The sequence below is a fragment of the Sturnus vulgaris genome, chromosome 4, assembly GCF_052056855.1.
Source record: "Sturnus vulgaris isolate bStuVul1 chromosome 4, bStuVul1.hap1, whole genome shotgun sequence".
Classification (NCBI taxonomy): domain Eukaryota; kingdom Metazoa; phylum Chordata; class Aves; order Passeriformes; family Sturnidae; genus Sturnus; species Sturnus vulgaris.
Genome location: NC_142246.1, coordinates 74,486,504 through 74,506,916, shown reverse-complemented (window position 1 = coordinate 74,506,916; position 20,413 = coordinate 74,486,504). Strand labels below are relative to the sequence as shown.

Here is a 20,413-nt window from a genome sequence, read left to right as displayed (position 1 = left end):
TGGTCTAAAGCCTCCCATTCCCTGTGAAATACAACTGACATTTCCATCCATGGTAACCTATTTCCAAAGTATTCATTTGCTCCTCACTTTATGGGAAGCTACTAAAAGACTGCCATTTTATGACCCATTAAAAAAGATGAAAAAATTAAATACAATTGTGAAAGACATTTGCTGAAAGTAATAAATAATTTACCTCCGATTTTCACACACTGAAAATTAAACTGGCAACTGCTCAAAAAGTTACTAACATTACGGTGACAAAGATACTTCAGCATCAACTGCCTGCACTAAAATAGCAAAAATGCTGTACATAGGAGGAAGGTAAAAAATAGGTCTGTGTATTTAAAGGGCACTTTCCCTTCCAACACTGCCTTCATGAAATAATGGATAGCTTTATAATACGGGCCTCGTTTGACCAAGCTCACTCAGGTGTCTTTGGCCACTGCTTGCCGGGGTTACCATTAGGTTTCGCCCCCCCATTCTCTCTGAGCCAAGCAGAGGGATTCGCTCCCTGCTCTCTTGTTAACAAACACTGTGGATCAGAGAGATGTCTGCATCCAGGGACTCATCCCTGCTGCAGGAGGAGGTAACACACAGAGGAAGGGATTTCCAGCCCGGGCTCCTGGCTGCGGTGCTCTTGGCATACCCACAGCCCCAGCTGCACAAGGACAGGGACAGCTCTCCTGGAGCAGGGCTCCAACCCTGCCTGTCCTGTCTGTGCAGTCCCACTGTGCCACAGGCCAGCTGTGCCCAGGGAGCACTGGGACCAGTCACTCAGTGGGAACTGTGCTAGGGACAGGATATGGCCTGCAGTTAGGAGAAGTGGTCACGGGTGTTTTTCCTCCCATCAGCCACAGAGGCATAAAAAAGAGCACTGAGTATTTTCCTGAGGATAGCAAGACTCGCTCATCCTGGAATTCATTATGATGTTTGGCGATTTTGGTAAAGAATTAGTACAGAGTCTCCCTCCTGCCCTGTTTGGTGTAGCTTAGCACTGATATAAATTCAGATGATGGTTCTTTAGGACCCCATGGTTACCTCAGAACCCTCTAGCTTTTCCAGCCACGTCCAGCCAATATACTGTCTGTCTGGGCCTGACTTTGCACAGAACTGGACTTAAGTGCAGAGAGACACAACCTTTCACTTCCGGGAACTCCTAGGGAATGTGAGAGAGCTGGAAGGCAGTGAGGAACCAGCTCTCATCCTGTGGAATCCTAGGAACCTGCAGTACCAGGGTATGAAACGTCATTATTCTGTTAAATTAGACTATTAATTCAGCTCGGGATCCTATGGTCAGTGCATAATGTGCAGCACTTAGTTCTGCTCACGCAGTCCTCACTAATGCTCTGGGAACACTTTGTGCCCTAGGAGGGACGTGAAGGACTGTGGCAGAAATTACTCCTGATCTTAACACCACATCCATATGGCTGAGGGGCCTGTTAGCCTATACAATTCATTGAGGATGTTTCCATCTGTGAATAAGTCCCATTATACCCTAATTGTGTCAGACTAAATGTATTTCTAAAATATTTGCAGAAGTTAATATTTATAACAGACATTAAGCCTAATCCAGCCCTATTTCTGGCTTGCCCCCACCTGATTTCTCTGGCTGTTTTGAAGAGGGCAGATTGTCCCACGTGAGCAGCAGACACTGAGAACCATACCATCTTTTATTTTTGTTGGAACAAAATGTTGTGTAGGGAAATAAAAGACAATGCCTACAGTAAATGCTTCACCTCAGTGAGGTTGCAATGGAAGAATCGGTGCAGGTGGGAGCAGTTGTGACCCCTTGGCTCCCTGCCCAGGGCTGCAGAGGAAGCCCAGCTGTTTGCAATGAGGGGTAATTCCTCTATACCATTCAGGTCAGGACTGGCCATGGGCACAGCAACATGGGGGTTATTGCCTCCACCTGAGCACAGGGGCTCTGCAAGGGAGAGAACAGCAGTGAACAGGTGAGAACAGTCTGATCTGGAGCCAGCATCCTACCAATTGCTGAGCAGCAGCAAGTCAAAAGGGAGAAGCAGAGGTCACTTCCTTCTCTGCTGGTGCTGGGAATAGCTGCATGCCCCTCATCACTGGGCTGCTGGCCAGCAAGGCTGGAAGAGGAGTGAGGAGCTGAGTGAGCCCAGAGTTCATCCTGGGGGCTGGGGCTTCCTGCGGCAGCAGCCTGCCTGCTCTCCTCCGTTTGCCATGTCTCTGAGGACAGCTGGTTTCTCAGAGGTACTTGGGATCTTTGTGCTTTTGCCTTTTTGAAATATTGACCAATGTTTTGTGGCATGGGAAATATTTTAGTCAACATGCTGCCTCTTAACTTGCAAATCCTATCAACTGCTCCTTTTAATTGGTCCCCTTGTCTCTGAACAATGTTTATTTTCCAAGTGATACGTAGTCACCATGTAGGTTTCAGACTGAGGAGGAGACTTGGAAAATTGGTCCTTAAACCCACACTTGCATGCTGACATCAGCTGCCAAGCTCCTTAGTGCCTCAGCACAGCACTGCCCCTTACATTAGCGAGTAATTCAGCTCTGTGGCCAAACGACCCCCTTGTCTGCACTGCCATAAAGGCTGCTTAGTGGAGAGCACCACAGAAAGAGCTCAGTGGCCCTTCTGACTTAAAAAGAGAACAGAAATGCTCAACAGAGTCACCGAATATTAATCCTTCCTCCAGTGACCCTAAAAGACATGTGAGACTGAGTTGCAGCTTGCAAACACTCTGCCTTTACTGATGACAATTTTTCTACATTTTTACCTTCCTCAGCAGAGGAAATATCAATGACACAACGAAAATAACAGTAGTAAAGGTAGCCATAGCAAGCAACAGTAATTCTCTCCTCCCTGTGGTTTTCAGCCACCTGGTTCCCTGTTATAGGACAACTCACTTAAGCTCCACACACATTTCTCAGCACTCATTCAGACAGGCTAAGGGATGTTTTGCATAATTCCATGACCTGACCGAGTTCTGGGCTTGTCTGACTAAACAGGCAGTGCCGTGTGTGTACCCGTGTGCACTGGAAATCACAGGGGTTTGTGTACTTCAGTATTTGTGGGTGGCTTCTGTCGGAAGTGGTTGTCAGGGCCACCTTTTATATGTGAGTTTGGGCTTTGTGATAGCACAGGCTGTCTCAGGTTACTGCCTTTGTCTGTTTGTCTGTCTGGTAGAACAGGGTGAGACAAAGTGAGGGCTGACTGAGGTACCAGCAAACCCAGCGTTGCAGAGGGGTGTTGGGTGAGCACCCAGTGAATTCCAGGGTTAGATGTGTGTGTGGGCAGTGGGACTGCTGGATGAACCCAGCTGGGAGAGGTGTGGCTGGGCTGTGCTGCCAATACTGAGACAGTAAGACAGGACGATGGCTGCTAGGTCAGGTGTAATTACAAGCTTGTCCTCTGCCTGCTTTTTAGACTTGCAGTGCTACAGGGAAGTACAGCTGTGCCATGCTGACATGAGGCACTGACACTTGGTGTGGGAATGTCAGTGTGTCAGCCCAAGCACTCGAGTGTGTCCTCTGAGAGCACTAATAGTGCCGGATTGACTTGCATGCTATTCAGCTATTTATTTTGTGTTTGCTTGAAGAATCAGGCCAATGTTTTTGAAAGCATATTTAACTATACCATATGCCTACTTAAATCATCCCTATCAAACAAGTTGTGGGTTGCTGCTCTGGTTCATTCTGTTCTGTTTTCCCTCCCTTCCCAATGTGTTTATGTGTATTTATCCAATTTGCTCTGTTCCTCGTGCCAAATGGCAGGTCTGAGATCCCAGCCAGGCAGGGGCAGCTGTGCTATTGTTGGTGTCTGACAAAACAGAGGTCATGGGCTGGGCCTGCAGCTCTAGCTTTAATGACAGCTTGTGTTGGACATTACGGTGCAGTCACAGTGTAATCAGGGTTCATGGGCCCTCAGAAGTAGGCATAAACCTTAACTTTCCCCTTGGGAACTAAGAACTGAAGTATCACTTTTAAGATGTAATTCCCATGCAAATTAACCTCTTGCAAAATATTCTGCTGTTTGTTTACTTTATCGCCATAGTTCCTTTCTCTGTTTGGAAAACATCCAACTTAAAACAACCCCACCACAAAAAGTCTAAACCTGAAAAACCAAGCAACAGTCTAGTTGGAAGAAAGGCTCAGTCCTGCATGGAACTGATCTTAGCTGTTCTCACTTCTGAGACTGATGGGAAGATAAGTTGTGCCAACCTAGGAAGTGACTGCTCATAGCAAGAAGTAGGCTGCTGTCCTTCACAGGTGGGCTCTCCCCTCCCTGGAAGGTTGTTCGAAGTTCAGCCCAGCAGTTCCAGGCAGTGACACAGCAAGGTGTGATCATTCCCAATACCCTCTGTTCAGCAGGAGATCAATCTTCAGGGTTTGGGAATTCTAAACGCTTTGCTCCTTGGGTGGCCTGACACTTGATCTCCTCTCCAGGCCAGAAGGCGGGAGTGTCTAAGCTATTGCCAAGGGTGTTCTGGGAGCTGCTCTGAGGCAGCAGAGCAGAGGAGGCACAAGTCCCTGGAGCCACTCGGGGAGTGTGCAGCTGCCAGAGGCTGCCTGGCTCCGGCTGCAGCACTGCCGTGGTGCTCGGCATGGAAAAGGGAGCGTGGGGAAACAGCACATCTGTCACCCACACACAGCCACAGCCTCCACTCAGGGCAGCACCAGATGTGTTCATTCGAAGCATGTACTAACTAGCTATTTCATAGCTTACAATTATTAGCCACAAGTTAATTAGGCAAACATATTCACCATCAGTCACCTTACAAAGCATCACTTCTTCAGCACTGCTTTTACTTCCTAAGTGTCTTTATCTGGCACAGGAAACAGGAGGGGAAAACTACAAATTCCATAGAGGAGCTACAGCCAGAAATTCATGTGTAAAAGGTGTTCACGCTATCCTAATGAATGCTAGAGTACAGAGGTAGTGCTTTAGCCGAGTGCCTCTCCATGCTGCCGGCACAGTGGCACACGGGAGGAAGCAGTGAGACTTCGGAACCTGCAGCTGATGAGGAAGAGAAGGGAAGTAACAGGGGAAACAATTATTCCTTACACCAAATTTGCCAAGACTAGCTTCCCTGCTGCTGCATGTACTGGCTATGTGCCTGGCATCCTGCCTGCACAACCAATCTGGGACCACCACTCTGTCCCGAGAGAACGGGCTGTGGCTCCCCAAGATACGAGACTCAAAAGCAGTTCATCAGTTGCTGGCTCTCAGGTCACAGGCAGCAGTGAATCGAGCAAAGGTAGGAGAGAATCTTTCTTTGGGAAGTGGGACAGTCAGGATCCCTGGTTAGGAGCCTGCCATGACAACCACTCCACAGAACACCTTCCAGCTGCTCTCCAAAGGGACAGCTGTCTAGAAACCCAGCAGGGTAATCGGAAAGATTTCCCCAATCCGTTCATCTTCTCTGTACCTGTTTGCTTTCATGTGTCCACACTCTTCCCCTTAAATCTGGTACTATCTGGTATTAACATAAATGACACTTGCAAAATGGAAAGCAAGAACTCCCTTGTCTTGGAAACGTCTTGCACCTAGAAATCCTAGAGCCCCTAGAGCTGTATGTGAAGCATGTGATGGGTAACAGATTACTTCCTGCATTGCTGTGTGCCTTATGCCCAGTGAGCTGCCCCAGACTCCATCAGCTCCAGGAAACTGCAGGTAACCAAGAATTTGGTAATACATGAGTAGTCATTTTCCTTCCTACCACCCGGAAAATAATTCCTATTGTATCTTTCCTCTTTAAGTGCCACCAGCTGTCTGTGTTGGACAGGATGTAGGAAACGATAAATGGGAGCTCAAGACCAGCATTTGAATAGAGGGTAAATAAAGTCATTAATAGCAGCAGTGTGACCTGTCTCACCTTGGCATGCAAGATGATGATCAAGTCGAGGTACATGTGAGACAAGTTTCACTTAGACTCAGGTTTAGGCTGGAATTCGTCCTTTTGGGCTCTGCTATTCCTTAAGCTTCCAAGTCCAAGGTGAAGGATGCTGCCTACTTCTGTCATAGCAAAGCCTGAGTTCAAGTGCAGGATGCACAAACATGGAAGCTGGCCAGCACTGCAGCTGCATGGAGAATTGACTTCTGTACTTCCCTGAACTATTTTAAGAACAATGGCAGTTCCTCAGCCTGTTGGTTCAGTTTGAATAATCCACTGCCTAGCCTACGTCCATCCGTTCTTGCCCGGCTTAGAGGATGGTCTGCACAAGATGGGATGTTTGCAGTAGGTACCATCAAATCCAAAATGTTACTGCGATATTCCAGTGAGAGAGTTCGAACAGGTTGAGATAAGTAGTAGTCACGTAACTATTCACTAGAAGCATTTCAGTACAAGTGTTTTGTGGTGCTAGTTTAAGCTGTAGTTATTGTCATGCACTCCCCTAATAATAGCAAATTTGTAAGTGTTCAGGCAGTGTGAGAAATGCCGGTTTTCCTGCTGGCCTTTCCATGCAAGGCACAGGGGGTTTCACCAGTGGCTCACCAGAGCAGAAGGCAGCTGGAGCTGAAGCCCAGCGTCCAGACAGATTGTTCTGAATGCAGAGTCACAGAACTCAGGGCAGAAGTGAGAGAACAAAAGTGAAGCTAGCAAGGAATGAAGAGTGGTTTTCATGTACTAGTGTTCAAAGACACGTAGGCTGTGGTTGCTTTCCAAGGCACAATGACTACAGAAATATGTAGAGTAATGGAGGGGTCACAGCTACCTCTGGGGTTTGGTTTGATTCTCTCCAGCTGTGGCAGGACAACAAATCCAAGCCTCAGCTAAAAAGGGCAACTCATTTTCTCAAATATTCCAAGGCTTTCAAAATGTGACTTTTACATGGGCAATGCAGTAGAATCAGAGTCCTGTTTACTAACCAGCTTGCTTGTGTTGTTACACCTGCCATCACAGTGCATAAGTGATCTCTCAAAGCAATTCAACCTGGCTTGGCCTCCTTGCCTTGCTGCAAGGTGTATGTGTACTTTCCCTTTCTGCTTTATTTCAAATTTGTAGCGTGTTTTATAAGGCATGGTTTGCTTGTGTGAAAATTGTGAATCGTTGTCAGCTGTTAGCTGATCAGGAGCCTTGTAAATGGGCTGGGTTTGTAAGCAGACTAAGGAATTTTGCACTTTAGAAGCAGCATGACAAGAAGGGATTTTAAATGGCACAGGCAGCACAGTCATGTTGTCACCCAACCTAAGGATGATAGAGCCATCTGCTACAGGGTACTGTGGAAAAGCAGACTTTGGAAAAAAAAATGCTTGGTTAAATCTACAGCTGGCACTTGGGAAGCTCCAAAGACTCAGTGCAGCCAACAGCTGGAAAGGAAGCAGAAACACACCATGGCCAAAGTCCAGGAGAGCAGGGACTCACCAGCCCAACATCGTGGATGCTTTGGCATTTTATCTATTCCACACAGCGTAGTGTTGCTCTCTCTACATGTGAAAACTGCTAATTCGTCAGGCAACAAGCAAGTGTCTCCCATTAGGAAAAGATACACTGAAATTTGTTAGGCCCGTCTGGACTGTTCACCCAGAAACTGAGGTGCAGGTTTAAAAGTCACACAGTAAGCTAACTTGGGCTGCTTGTGTTCTCTTAATTCCACCCAAAAGAGCACTAGAAATGAACAGAGCAGTTGTTGCTGCATTAGTGACTAATGTTAGCTCCACTACATGAGGAATTACTGGGAGATATCCAGCAGTAGTCTAGGCTGTGCCAATGGGAAGTCAGGAGTTCAAGTATGTACGTATCTTTCATAGCTGTCAGTCTTCTGCACAGTAAACTGCTCAGCTCTGGGCCAAAGCTCCAACTCCTTCAATAGCGGGTCAGGGAACTGTGTTTCACATTGTAAATTGGGAAAATGTCTTGTCCTGTGAACCTCTGACTGTATTGTGCTGAGCTGCATTATCCACACTGCAGTTCCAGGGTGGCAGCTGTCTGCGTCAGTAACACTCCACAGTGTAAGGAAAATGCAGCATGTGCAACTGAATTGCACGGCTTTTAACCTACACAAACTTGTCGTGTACTTCACGTGCATTCGGCAGGACCGGCTGTTTACGTACTCTGGGACAAACTGTGTGTGGAAAAGCGTCTACAGCATCAGTTTTTGGGGAGCTTCATACTGGGACTTGATTTGCTACTGCTCCTCTGTTGTACAGTAACTGCACTGAAATCCCTGGCCTGGCGAGGAGGCATTGACATTGACCCCGACAGACTGACCTTGTTCTGATGACAAAATTGGTTCCCTTAAAGCTGTAGTGGTGCTGAGTGGCTTTAGCTAAGCCAGGAGCTGCAGAGCTGCTGTGCTGAACACTTGCACACCCCAGCAGCTCCCAGCTGAGCACTGCTGCTGCACTGTGAGATGCACAGGCTGCTCAGCAGGCTTAGGGCTCTGACACCCTGCTGCACGTGGCACACAGCTATGTGAGAAGCAAGGTCAGCATCCACATGAGTTGCGAGTCCCTCACCCACTCCCTTTGGTCTCCATGTAGCTCTGCTCCATGCTCGTTCTCCCTGCCAGCCATGATGCAGTTCTGGAGGCAGAGCCTCTGTCCCCAACCACCCCAATGGGGACAAGCAATGAACATTTTCCCTCCCCCAGCCTGCTGTTTAACACACAAACCAGATGTGCATTGGGACCTTTGCTATCTGTCTGACAGCCCAACTGAGGCAGCTGATGGTAGCTCAGGTCAGAAATGGAACTACAGACAAGTTATCTATACAATACACTTAATTCTTCAGCTGCTGAACTGCCACAGCTAAATGCTAATGCAGAACTGCTGAGCTTCCTTCTGGATTAGCATTAGCCTCATCACTAGTAAGTCTCTGGGAAGAACTATCTGACAAACGGGGAGGAAGCCAACAGCCAAAGCTTTGGCCCTCCCACAGGATCCAGATCTGATATGCAGTTTTCTGACTTCAGATTAGCCTAGGGTCTTTGGGAAGCTGCACAGTGAAGTCCAAGTGATCATAAGGCCCTGAGGCACGTTTGAGTTAGAGAGGAGGAGGGAAGGATTAGTTCTCCAAAGGCCAGAAGTAATGTGCAGCCCTGGCCAGTGACACTGAGAATAAGACCAGAGCTGCAGTTTAGCCTCGGTGCTGGAGCTGTTAACTCATTGGATCAGGACATGTGGAACACGGGTACATGTCCTGACACCTAATTTTAATAATAGCTTGTAAGTGTCAGTGGTAATGTCATCTCTTTAGCAGTGGGTCTGAAGATGATCCAGATGAGAGCATATTATGCCCTGTTAAAGCAGCTAATTTGCATAAAACTTATGACAAGCCAGGTCTTTTCAGGATTTCATAAACTGGCTGAATATTCATTTTTAAAGCACTGTCTGAATGAGTTTGGTCACAGATGACTACTCAAAGCCCATTCCAGAGCTGGTATATACACCAGGGAAATAACACGAGAATGAGGGGGAAAAAAGGCAACAACAAACCACTCCTGTAAAAGTTAACAAAATACTGCCTTCAGCCAAACCCCTCCCAATTAATATCAGCTATAATGGTGCCAAATTCCAGCAGAGCATGGGCTGGTATTTGGTTCAGTACTTACTGGCCACTTTTGTACAGGACTGGTGCAGGGCAGAGCAAAAAATCAGATTGTACTGTTTTAGGCCTTTCATCTGAAAAAAAAAAAAAAATCACATGAGCTTACTATGCTGTGCAGCTTAGGTGAGGAACTGCCATGTGAACATGCTGTGAGGTCCCTCTGTTCCCATGCTCCTTACTGCTCTGTCCTGGCTGGAACCAGCGGCAAAGGCAGGCCCAGGATAAGGAAGATGGAACCCCAGAGCTGGCTGTAAATCCCAGATGGGCCCATGTTACAGTGCTTATTTGAGCTACTCCAGTCAGCTCATGCTCTTCCAGAGAGAACATTTCCTAGAATCAACACCATTTTTGTGGAGAACACTATTAGTAGTTTCCTGGTAGCTGGAAGATGAAGCTTTGTTTCTAGTTGACTCCATCCCTGTGTGTTGCATTACAGGACTGTTCTATTATCTGTGACTTGAGTGTCTTTTTCCTCCAGTGTTTCTTCTGTTTTGGACTCTGTGTGGTTTGCAAACCTTGTACGCTTACACAGCACCTACCTATAGATCACATGAAGCGCTTATTTGTAGAGCCTTGTGTCCAGTACAGCATTTCTGTTCTGCAGGTATGAGGAGGGGAGGATGGAGCTTTTTTGCCTCACCTGTTTGGTAAGCTGGGGAAAATTTGACTCCCGTGTGCAGAACCATCTGCCCAAACTTCCCCATGGCAGGTCTGATGATTTCTGTGCAAGGACTATTTCCTGACTGTGGGGTGAGAGCAGATCAGTGATCTGCCAGATCAGCTTGGAGAGGACTCTGTCCTGCATTTCAGGAGCAGGCAGACAGACAAGCAGTTCAGGGGCAGCTGAAGGAGGAGCTGTTGGCATAAATGAGCTTTTCATATGTGCTATAATCTGTACTGACTGCTTGGCCTAGATTTGGGGCTAGTTGTGAGGTGGGGAAGAGGGATTAGCACATTGCCATATGCTTTTGTCTTAATGGTATGTTTCATAGATTATTTTTCTATCCCACAGCTCCATTTGGCAGGTTTCCTTTCTAGCATTTGGTAATGGTTCTTTATAAATGCAGAAGGAAAAAGATGCCAAATGCATCCTTTAAAAGCAGGGGAACTGACACCAGTAAGGGTGTGCTCAGAGGCTGATCCCAAAGAGAGCCCAGGCTCTCAGTGAAAGGAACTCCCAACAGCAGCAGATCCTCACCTGAGTGCTCTCACATGCTGAGGGTTCTGCAGAGGGACTGCCAGTCTTCTGTAGAGGAGACTGCAATGACACAGGGATGATGGCCCTTCTCTTGGGACCATCTCCTTCCTCCTGCTCCAAGAGCCCTGCCTATCTTCCTGTTCATCCCGGTTCCACTGGTCCCCTTTAGGCTTCCTCTGAAGCAGGCAGTCAGAATCCAGCACAAAGCGGTAAAGAATGACCTTGTGTATTGTGGGAAGGACCACTTGAAATTCCCCTGGTTTTTTTTTTGTTTTTTTTTTCCTGTGCTATTCCCCAACTGCTCACTCTTGTCCATTGCTGAAGTTGTGGACCAGAGGGGTGTAGAAGGCCCTGGCAAGACCCCATAGAGCAGATTGTGTTTTTATAATCAATACATCACTGTGCCATTCCCCTACCCTCATGTGTTTCAGCACACCCCTTTCTGCAGCCAAGAAAAAACAAGCAGCCCAGAGCTGTAGTTGGCAATTCTCGCATCAGATGGTAGCAAGTGTTTGTGGGCAATGGGAAGCAGAGGTGACAATTGTAATGGAAACTGAAGGGAAATTTATACCAGTGCAATTGACTTATACAGGCTGCCTGCATCCAGAACTACTGGATTATCCTGTTATCTGCCAAATTATTATAGGTGTTTAACAGGCAGGAGAGACTGGCAGCCCATTCCAGTATTTACAATATCCAGGGCAAGGAAGAAACTGCATGGGAAAGTGATTGTGTAGCAATTTAAGTAAAACAGGCTAATACAGAAATAAGACAGTAGGCAGGGAAAAAACCAGTCGTAGTTTTTCCTTCAAGTTCTTTTTTGGTTGTTTTCCAGTCTGGCTGGCTTCTAAGGAATTCTGTTTAGAGCTAGAAGTTAGATGTACTTATCCTAGCCATCCACTTGACTTTCTGGATACAAAAACAAACTCACGTACAAGTTAGAGGGACGTGCCTGTGCAAGGTGTCATGGTCACCATCTGAAACAGAACTGCTTTGGGTTGTGGCCTCAGTAAGCCCTGATGCTGGGCACACAGAGCTCATGGACCATGACAAAACACTCCACAGTTCTGACGTGGCCTTGTTCTATGCTGTTGCAGGAGAGGACTGACGTGCCCCTGAAACCCACAGCACACCTGGCACACCACCCAGAAAGGCAAGACCCTCGCTGGAAACCAGGTAAGCGTCTCTGGGAATTGCAGTGAGATGTCTTGGCCAGGATTATCGTGCAGAAAGGGACTTCAGTCAGTACTCTGCAGCCACGGGTGTGTTCATCAGCAAACATCTGCTTGCCCAAACATCAGGAGCCAAGCAGCTCTTACCATGCTAATGCCCACAGCCAGGGGGCTGCCAACACCACTCGCAGCTAACGGCACCTGGTAGCAAAATGAAACCACTGAGCAGAGTGTGAAACAACTTTGCTCCCTTGGCTAATCCTTAGAGCTTTCCTGTTCTCTTCTTCGATATTTTTCTCTTACAATTGTCACCAAATGAGGTAATGAGAAGCACATTCAGTCACTGCCTCAGGACTACAAAGGCAGACCATGACAAACATCCACACTTACGGATTGTCGTGCCGTTCACTTGGTAGGTGCAGGTCACACTGTCGCTCCTCCCACCTAGAGTCAAGCCACTTCCTCTGAGAACAACCTGAAACTCCTCTGCAGGGGCAAGCAGACACACAAAATCACCAAACTTCAGTGCACTGCTCTAAGTTACACAGGGAAATTTCATTTAGTCTGCAATAAGCAAAGCACAACATAGTAATGCTTCCAACTTAGTGACATATCCTCTTTTCCTGGACTCTTGTACTGAATTGTCCTTATAAAATCGGCAAAGTCAGGATTTGTTCCCAAATCTTCATTGAGACAGCCCTCTGAAACTCGAAGTGGATTCAGACGATCATCAGGATCAGCTCAGGCTCAGCTGCACAGTAAGACACAGTTCCTCAGTGAATGAGAAATGGGAAATCTGGGACTCAGAACAAGCAGACTCCCCAAATCCAGGTCAGGATCACTTGAAGTGCCCGATGACAAAAAACATTTCTCCTTAGTACTATTTCTCTGCAACTTGCCTAAGGGCTATGATGTCTGTAGCTGTGCAGAGGAGTGAAAGGGTTTTTACCAGGGCCACTGGCTCAACCGGAGCACCCATGTTTTCACGAAAATATCCGAGTAACCTTTTGCAACTACCATACTTTGACTGACCTCCAACTGTGCCAAGATTGTGAAGCTCAGAGAGAAGACAAGACAAGGCCTTAAAATTCCATGCAACTCCTCTATTTCATTAATATATTGCTCTCACTGCCCAAAAGTGCAGTCATGTGCTTTGTTCTTACACTCCACAGATTTTGGGGCAGATCAGGGACAAGTGCAGAGCAGATTCATGGGAGAGGGGCAGGTAAACACTATTCAAATTCCATGTGCACTACCCATGCTATGGAAGCAGGCCCTCGTGGTCAGCTCCTCTGAGGAGAATAAGAAGTCAACAGAGAAACCCGATGGTTTTTAATGTCTTGAGGGCTTAAGTTAGAGAGGCCTTATTCTAGAGACATGCAGTTTTCCTTAGGATAAAACAGGGCAACCACAGTCCTACAATAATTGAAGAGTATATTAAAATTATAAAACCTTACCTCCTACGCAGACACTGGATGGCTCCAAATATAAAATCTCAGTGCATGATTGTTTCAAAACCTATTGCAAAGGAGGAAATAGTCACAAATAGGTTTCATAGTGGTATTTTAATAAGCAATCTTAGTTTAAAACAAATGCTTTTCCCTAGAACAGACATGCAGCTCCAGGTTTGGTTTGTTAAGTCTGACTTTGTAGGACACTGCCTGGAGCATGCACAGCTCCTGCACACCTGCACAGTCAAGTCTAGGAGTTCCTAAGGCTTGGATTAGTTTGTTAAACCCCGGAGAACCTTTAAATTATAATCACGTCCAGTTCCCTAAACTGATTTTCCATGAACACCTAATGTTTTTGCCAAAAACGAATCACAAGGAGGATGATCCAAAACCTAACCCAGTCAAAAGCAGTTCTGTGCAATTGTGAGGACAATGCGCTGGTAGCAAGGGATGAGCAGCCCAGCCTTACTGAGACAATTAACAAAATACGCTAAGTGTCAATTTGTCCTGCAACCTCACTCGGTTTCGCTGAGCTCCATATGTAGTTCAAAAGCTTTTGGCAGCAGGCAGCACCATAAATCATAACTTGCATGGCATCTGTTCCTGCCCAGACCTGTACAGTGCATACAGGGTTTGGGTAGGTCATCCTCACAGCTGGATTCTTCTTTGAACCAAGTCTTGAAAATGCTCTACAGCTGTGCAAAGCGTTTACCTCCTGAGGTACAGAGGTCAGAATAGCCTGGAGCTGCTGGAAGCAGACAGGTGCTGACACGTTTTGGTCACACTTGGTGTGCTAGTGACTCTGAACAACTGTGGATTTGTAGGGCCGCCAGTGACCTTTCCTCCCTACCGATCCATTCAAACTTGTACCTCTGTTTACATCAGTGCTCACCGGAAGCTGACCCTAAATCAGCCTGCCGTGATTTTTGGGGAAAGGCAGCAAGGGTCTCTGAACTAAAGTCTGTGTCCTGTAACCAAACAAATGCATCCAACTTGCTGTTTCCAGAAGGTCTTTTTAAAGAAAAGAAAATGTTCACCTTTAGAAAGCCCATCCTTGTTGTTCTGCCGTATGGTTTGTGTAAAACCCAGTGACAGCACAACAGGATGGCTTTCACACTTTGTGTGTGCACAGATCATACTCCTGCGGTTTTACCTCCTGGTCAGCACACCAAGCCTGTCTCTGGAGTGCTGTCCATGGACACACTGCCAGCCAGACTGTGCCCAGTGAGTGTGCACAAGCCAGAGATGGCAGCCTCAGAGTTGCAGGCAGTAGTAGATTTTCTACAGAGACTCCTTTTCTTTCCTCTCTCCCTCACAAATGTGGGGTCTGTAATTTTCTCTAGGAATGCTACAAAGAGAACAGCCGGTGAGCAAAATTGTAACCTCAAGGAAAAGAGAGCTAGGAACTAAACGCTGTTGATGGTGTGACATGCCATGAGGATGTGCTTTCCTCTTCTACTGTGCCAAGTTCCTCCCTCAGGTAACCACAAAACCAGTCTTATCAAGAGCTGCATCTCTCAGCAGGATACATATTTCAACACAGAGCAGTAAGCACACTCATGTGCTTGTCACTGCAACACATGGATTGTCAGTGTGATAACTCTATGGCAAGTGGGGGGACAGTAATGGAAGGTCATGTCTGAGAGGGCCCTGATAACATAAAGTGTTTAAATCTGCCGTGAGCACTCTGTGCCTGAGCTGGATCTGTGCATGCAGGCAAAGCCTCAACAACTGCCAGCTGTGGGCCCTTCCTTGATGAGGAATTCCCTGCAGCTTTGGGCTCCAGGATTAGTGCAGGGGCACCTATTTAAATAGCAGGCAAGAGCAGGGCTCCTGAGTGCACAGGGGAACAGGGCATGCCAGTGGGGTCCAGAAGGCCAGGTCAGAGCTGGGAAAGCTGTCCCAGCCTACAAAACGCTGCTATGGAGCAAGGCCCTTCCCTGGTGAGTTAATGCCTTCTGCAGCCCCATCCCAGCTTGGGGCTGTGGAGTTCCTCCGAGCAACTGATGATGAAGGCAGAGCTGTGCTGCTGCTGGCTTAGCTGTGTCCAGCTGAGCTCTACCCAGGTGCTTGTTTCAGTTCATAAAACTATTCTGCTTCATTCCTTCCAATTGGCTGAATCAAGACTGGGCTTACCCCATGTTTCCACGTGGGTTTGTTTTCCTATGAGTCATTTAGAATTTTTACTGGCAGTTTGCTTCCTTTTTTCTTTTTAAACTGAAAGCTATTTTATTTTCCACTACTGCTAAGGCAGTAAAAATGAAAGAAAAGTAAAGCAGGAGGTGTTTAATTGGTTTGCTGGACTCACTGGTTTTGTTCTAGAGAAGGAAATGCTGACTGTGCATTGAGCAGGATGTTTTGTGCTGAATTCATTGTGATTCCTATGGCATGTTAAGTCAATGTGTGTGCAATCAGAGTGATGAAGAATTTAAGGTGTATGTAGGCTGGTGAGCTGCTCTTTTTGTTAGGTAAATAGGATTTGTGCCCCCTAATAGTGTGGCAGAGTTAGGTTTTAACAAAAAAAGATGTGGAGTAGGTTACATGAGGAAATAAATTTAAGTAGAGCTCTTGATTTCTGTGATAACACTTAAGAAACCGTGATCAGGCTTTTTAAGTGAGAAGCATCTTCACAGCCCACCTGAGGCTCTGGACAGGCCAGCCTGTCCATAGAGCAAATAATGTTTGAACTCGCTGAAATTAACTGTTTCCAAAGTTAAGCCTTTCATTGTTTCTAGCGTTAGTTTCACGTCACGTGCCTCTGCTGTGCTCAAGCCAGCTCTGTCCTTTTTTTCCCCCAGTGCCGATCTGTGTGGAAAGGCACAAGGCAGCAGGACTACCTCACACTAGATGGAGGGCAGTCAATTCAGGGTGACTTGGAATGAAACACATGCTTTTCAAGCAAACACCGTTTTGGTGCTTCTCTCCCCCAGAGTCAGAGCAGGAACTGCAGCAGTTAATATCGAATGGGTCCTACCTTGCTGTGCTGCCAAACATCTGTGCTCGTGATTACACCTCTCTGCCAAGCCTGGCCTGCTCCCCGCGGCTGCTCGCCAGTGCCGTGGACAAAGAGCAAGGGGAAGGGGAAGGCTGCTACCCTATCCCCTATCTAAGTGAAAAAAAATCCCTGAGACATATGGTCTTGCATAAAATCACCACCCGAGAGAAGCCTGGCGCGGCGTTAGGTTAGTGAGAATATTCTAATTACACCAAGGCTGAGCAGCACCTCATTGGCAGCCCCTGAGGAAAGCAAATGGAGATGACAAAACTGCGGGTCATGAGATGCGTTTTTTAACAGCATTGCAACCTTTACCCCCAAATTACTAAAAACAGCCCTAAACTCATTACTTACCAAGTAATGTAACTAGGAATCAAGACAAACTGTTACTTTCCATAACAGGAAAAAAAGTTGTTTGGGCTACTTAGTTTTTTTCCAATTAGTAAGAGAAGTCTGGCTCAAAGAAACTTCTCACCGAGGAGTTGCTGGATTTCGTTTGGACCTGTGACTGCTTCCTTTAGAGGCAGTTGTACAGCATCCCTTACGTAAGAGAGCTGCCAGGCATGCAGGGCTGGCTGACAAGTCCCATCCCAATCACAGGGCACAGGCACGCTCACTCTAAGCGGAGCCGTGTCAGTGCCGGTGCTGGCTTATCAAGCTCACTGTGCTCCAGGAGAACATTATATGGTTTGTAGTATGTCATAGAATGTCAAATTGAGGGCTGCACGGCACTGAAGGGTAGAGCAGAAAGCATTCTATTCCAGGCCATTGATTCCTTTTAACAACTACATGCAGTAATTCCCAAAACTATCTCCTCGGTCTCAATCACATGGAAAACATAGCACAGCGTTAGTTCTGAACCTTGCACTCAGTGCAGCTTGAAGATTAGACTGTCCAAGGGGATTAAATAAGATGACTGATTTAATCAGAATAATTCTTTTAATGATAACTTGCTGCATTTCTCCTCCCCCCACCTCCTTAAAGGTCTAATAGTTTGCTTCCTGGATTCCCAGTGCATAAACCGAGCATATTTTCTTCCTACAGGAAATGATCCAATTAAGTTGATGTATAATTGATAATGAACCGTTTAAGCTGATTTTGGCCTTGAAAAATCTTACCCGCGTCCAGTCAGCTGGCTGACCCCCCTTCATCCGTGGTGGAGGGACAGCACTCAGGGAAAGGGAGGGAGCAGGCTGAGCACACTGCCCAAGGAAGTGCAGGGAGGCAGCCTAGCTCCAGGGAGCTGTACTGGACAGCAGGAGGGGTTACTTGAAAATCACGTAGTCCCTGATTGCTGCTCAGTACCCAAGCTGCAGCCTGGCCCCTGAGACAGCAGGGTTTGGACAGCAGAGCTCAGTAAGGGGTCACGTTAGAGACATGCAACCAGCCTTGTCCGGTGTGTATCCCTGGAGCAGCACTGTGGCCATGGGCAAGTTGCCACCCTCCCTAAACACAAGTCCTGCTCCCTTCCAGCAGGTACCAGCAACAGATGCTGTGAGTTGGGTAATTCACCTGCCCCCAGTGCCAAAGCCAGGTCAGCCTGAGGAAGTGCTGCTGACAGCACAGCTGGAAAGGAAGGCATCAGATTCACGGAGAGAGGCTGGAGCACATGTTTGGGAAACCAAGGCAGTAGGTTTCATAAACAGAAAGGCTAAAATTGTTACTCACATGAATGCCCCTTGCCTACCTCAACAGAACTGACTCCCTGTCACTAGACTTTGGTTTTGTCCATGCTTGGGCATCAAGTGGCTGTCCAGCGTGGTTTGGCAGCTTCCCTCCCTGCTGACTGTGTGTTAGCAGGGACAGGTCTACCCATCACCAAGTCCTGTCAGCAGCCCAAGGGGCCCCTCTGCCTGTGTGTGCTGAGCAGTGGCCACAGGCAGGGTGACAGCGAGTGTCCCCACGCTGCACGTGAGAGGCCATCTGTGAGGTGCCGCTGCCATGCACGCTTTGTGTAGCAGCTCCCTGTCACCAAGCCCTGTAACTCCAAAACGGGAACGCACTGCCACGCACAGCCAGTGACACAGGAGCTGTGCAGCTGACATGGAAACCCCCAGGATATTCCATAGATAGCCTTCGCTGGTGTCCACGTGGATCGGAATGCCAGAGGGATTTTGCTGACGGCTCTTTGCAATAGGAACAGACTTCCCTCCATCACCCGCTGAGTTTTACTGGAGATAATTTATACTTTTATAGCACTCCCTGCTTATACCCCTTTAGCTGGAGTCTGACCCTGGGTGAATCTAGTTTGCTTTTTTAAGGACCTCGCATGCATTTAATCCTTTGTTTGCCCTCACTGGTACTAGATGCACTCCTTGGATGGGTTTAAATCAGTCCATGTCAGCCTGGAAGTTTGTACCCTGCAAACCCTGAGGTCTCCTCTCCCTGGTCACCCCTTCACCAGGAGGTAGATCCTTGAGTATCCCAATCTGCAACTTTTCCTGGAAAAACCGACAGCTTTATGCTGAGGCGTGTGGTTTTTCCCCAAGAGGCTCAGCCAACTTGGAGAGAATTTTGCTTCAATTTACAATGCTCCGGGTGGTGCAACTTGATCTATTTTTTGTTTGTGTCCATCATGTCATTATATTTAATAGTGGGTTTCCCATGTAAAATGAACAAAAAAACCTGAGCACCTGTAAAATGAACAAGCAGAAGGAGATTTTACCAATTCTGTTTCTATTCCTTGCCAGGTAGAATTTTTAAGAAATTTTGTAACACTGAAAGATAAAACAACCCTAGGCTGACCCTTTTTTGAACTACTTCCTCTAAAGTTCTGCGTGTATCAGTTCCTGTAGTCTGGTAAGTTTTTGTGGTGTTTCCTAATAACAAAATGTATTTTAACTTCCTGTATTAAGTGCTGTCAGCTTACTTCAGTATAAAAATGTGTTTGTCTACTTAGAGCTGTCATACACTATAATAATGTTACTTAAGTGAGTTCCCTTAATGTAACTTTTCAAGGTACCAGCCTTGTCCAATTCTGCCTGCAGAGACAACCAGATAACTTTCACTCACAAATCAGCAGGACTTGAGTTTAATTAAGGGTTTCATTTTCTTATCTAGTACTGTTCGGCTGCATGGTGATGGAAACTGTGATCTCCCAAAGCCTTCCCCCTGTCTTGGCTCACTCACAAGGCTACACTCTGTGTAATAATCAGCCAAACTCCATCAGTAACTGTTCCTGAGAGTGCAGCAACTTGCCTTGAGCATTTTGCTTTTAAGCTCTAGAGTTCTTCTCAGATTTATTCACCCTGACAATGCTATTTAGTTATGACCTTGTAAGCTAGGTATGAGCAATGCTGGCAGAGCAGGAAACCTTGCAAAGCAGCCCCCTCCTCATAGGTCTGGACAGATTTCTAGAACTGGTAGTGGATGTTGTTCAGCAGAAACACAACGGCGTGGAGGTGCTTCAACCCTTCTCACTTCCCTAGGAATTTATCAGAACTTATGGCAAAACATGGCACAAGCTCTCTAGCATCTAAGCCAAAGTAACGCTACATGTTCATCTTCACTCTCTTCATTGTTAATCCCTAGTCATGATTAAACAGATATTGTGTATCTGTCCAGAGAAAATATACTGGAATAGTTGTTTATATTGAAAGCAACTGCAGGAGCAGTTACTACAGACAGTCTGTGCTAAAAGTCATCACTTTTTTTTTTTTTTTTTTTTTTGAACACTAACAAACGTAGACTAACTGCTAGGCTCTCCTGGAATACAGTACAAATATAACAGGATAGCAGCCAAATAGTCTCATACCTGTAGTAGAGCTTTCTGCATCACCTACTCAGCAGTTCTGGGTTGTAGTTTGGCTCAGAGGTTTTAATTGCTGGGTTGTTACCATTTCTGAAGACAATGTTTTTTCTGAACAGAAATGGTTCAACAACATTCACGGAGGGTTTCACAACTGCACCTTTGTACTTTGAGCAATGCTGCTGCATGTTTGTGACCTATCTCCTTTTCATCTGGTTCAAAATTAGCTCTCCCCTTCAGAGTAGCATCTCTGAGTCTGTATTCTCTAGCTAACTTGCAAACGGAAATGAGTTTCTGTAGCGACTAAAATGGAAAACTGTGACTA

General features: G+C 46.7%; 1 protein-coding gene across 2 annotated transcripts in view; it reads right to left on the bottom strand.

Moving 5' to 3' along the window:
- The window catches only part of ANTXR2 (ANTXR cell adhesion molecule 2), a 73,726-nt gene that overhangs the window by 39,969 nt on the left and 13,344 nt on the right, over positions 1-20,413 (bottom strand). For both annotated transcript variants that reach the window (XM_014892052.2, XM_088164379.1), the window contains exons 8-10: positions 13,352-13,412; positions 12,285-12,380; positions 9,529-9,598 (exon numbers count right to left, since the gene is read on the bottom strand). In XM_014892052.2, the coding sequence (XP_014747538.2) occupies positions 9,529-9,598; positions 12,285-12,380; positions 13,352-13,412 (227 nt within the window). The remainder of the gene's footprint in view (positions 1-9,528; positions 9,599-12,284; positions 12,381-13,351; positions 13,413-20,413) is intronic.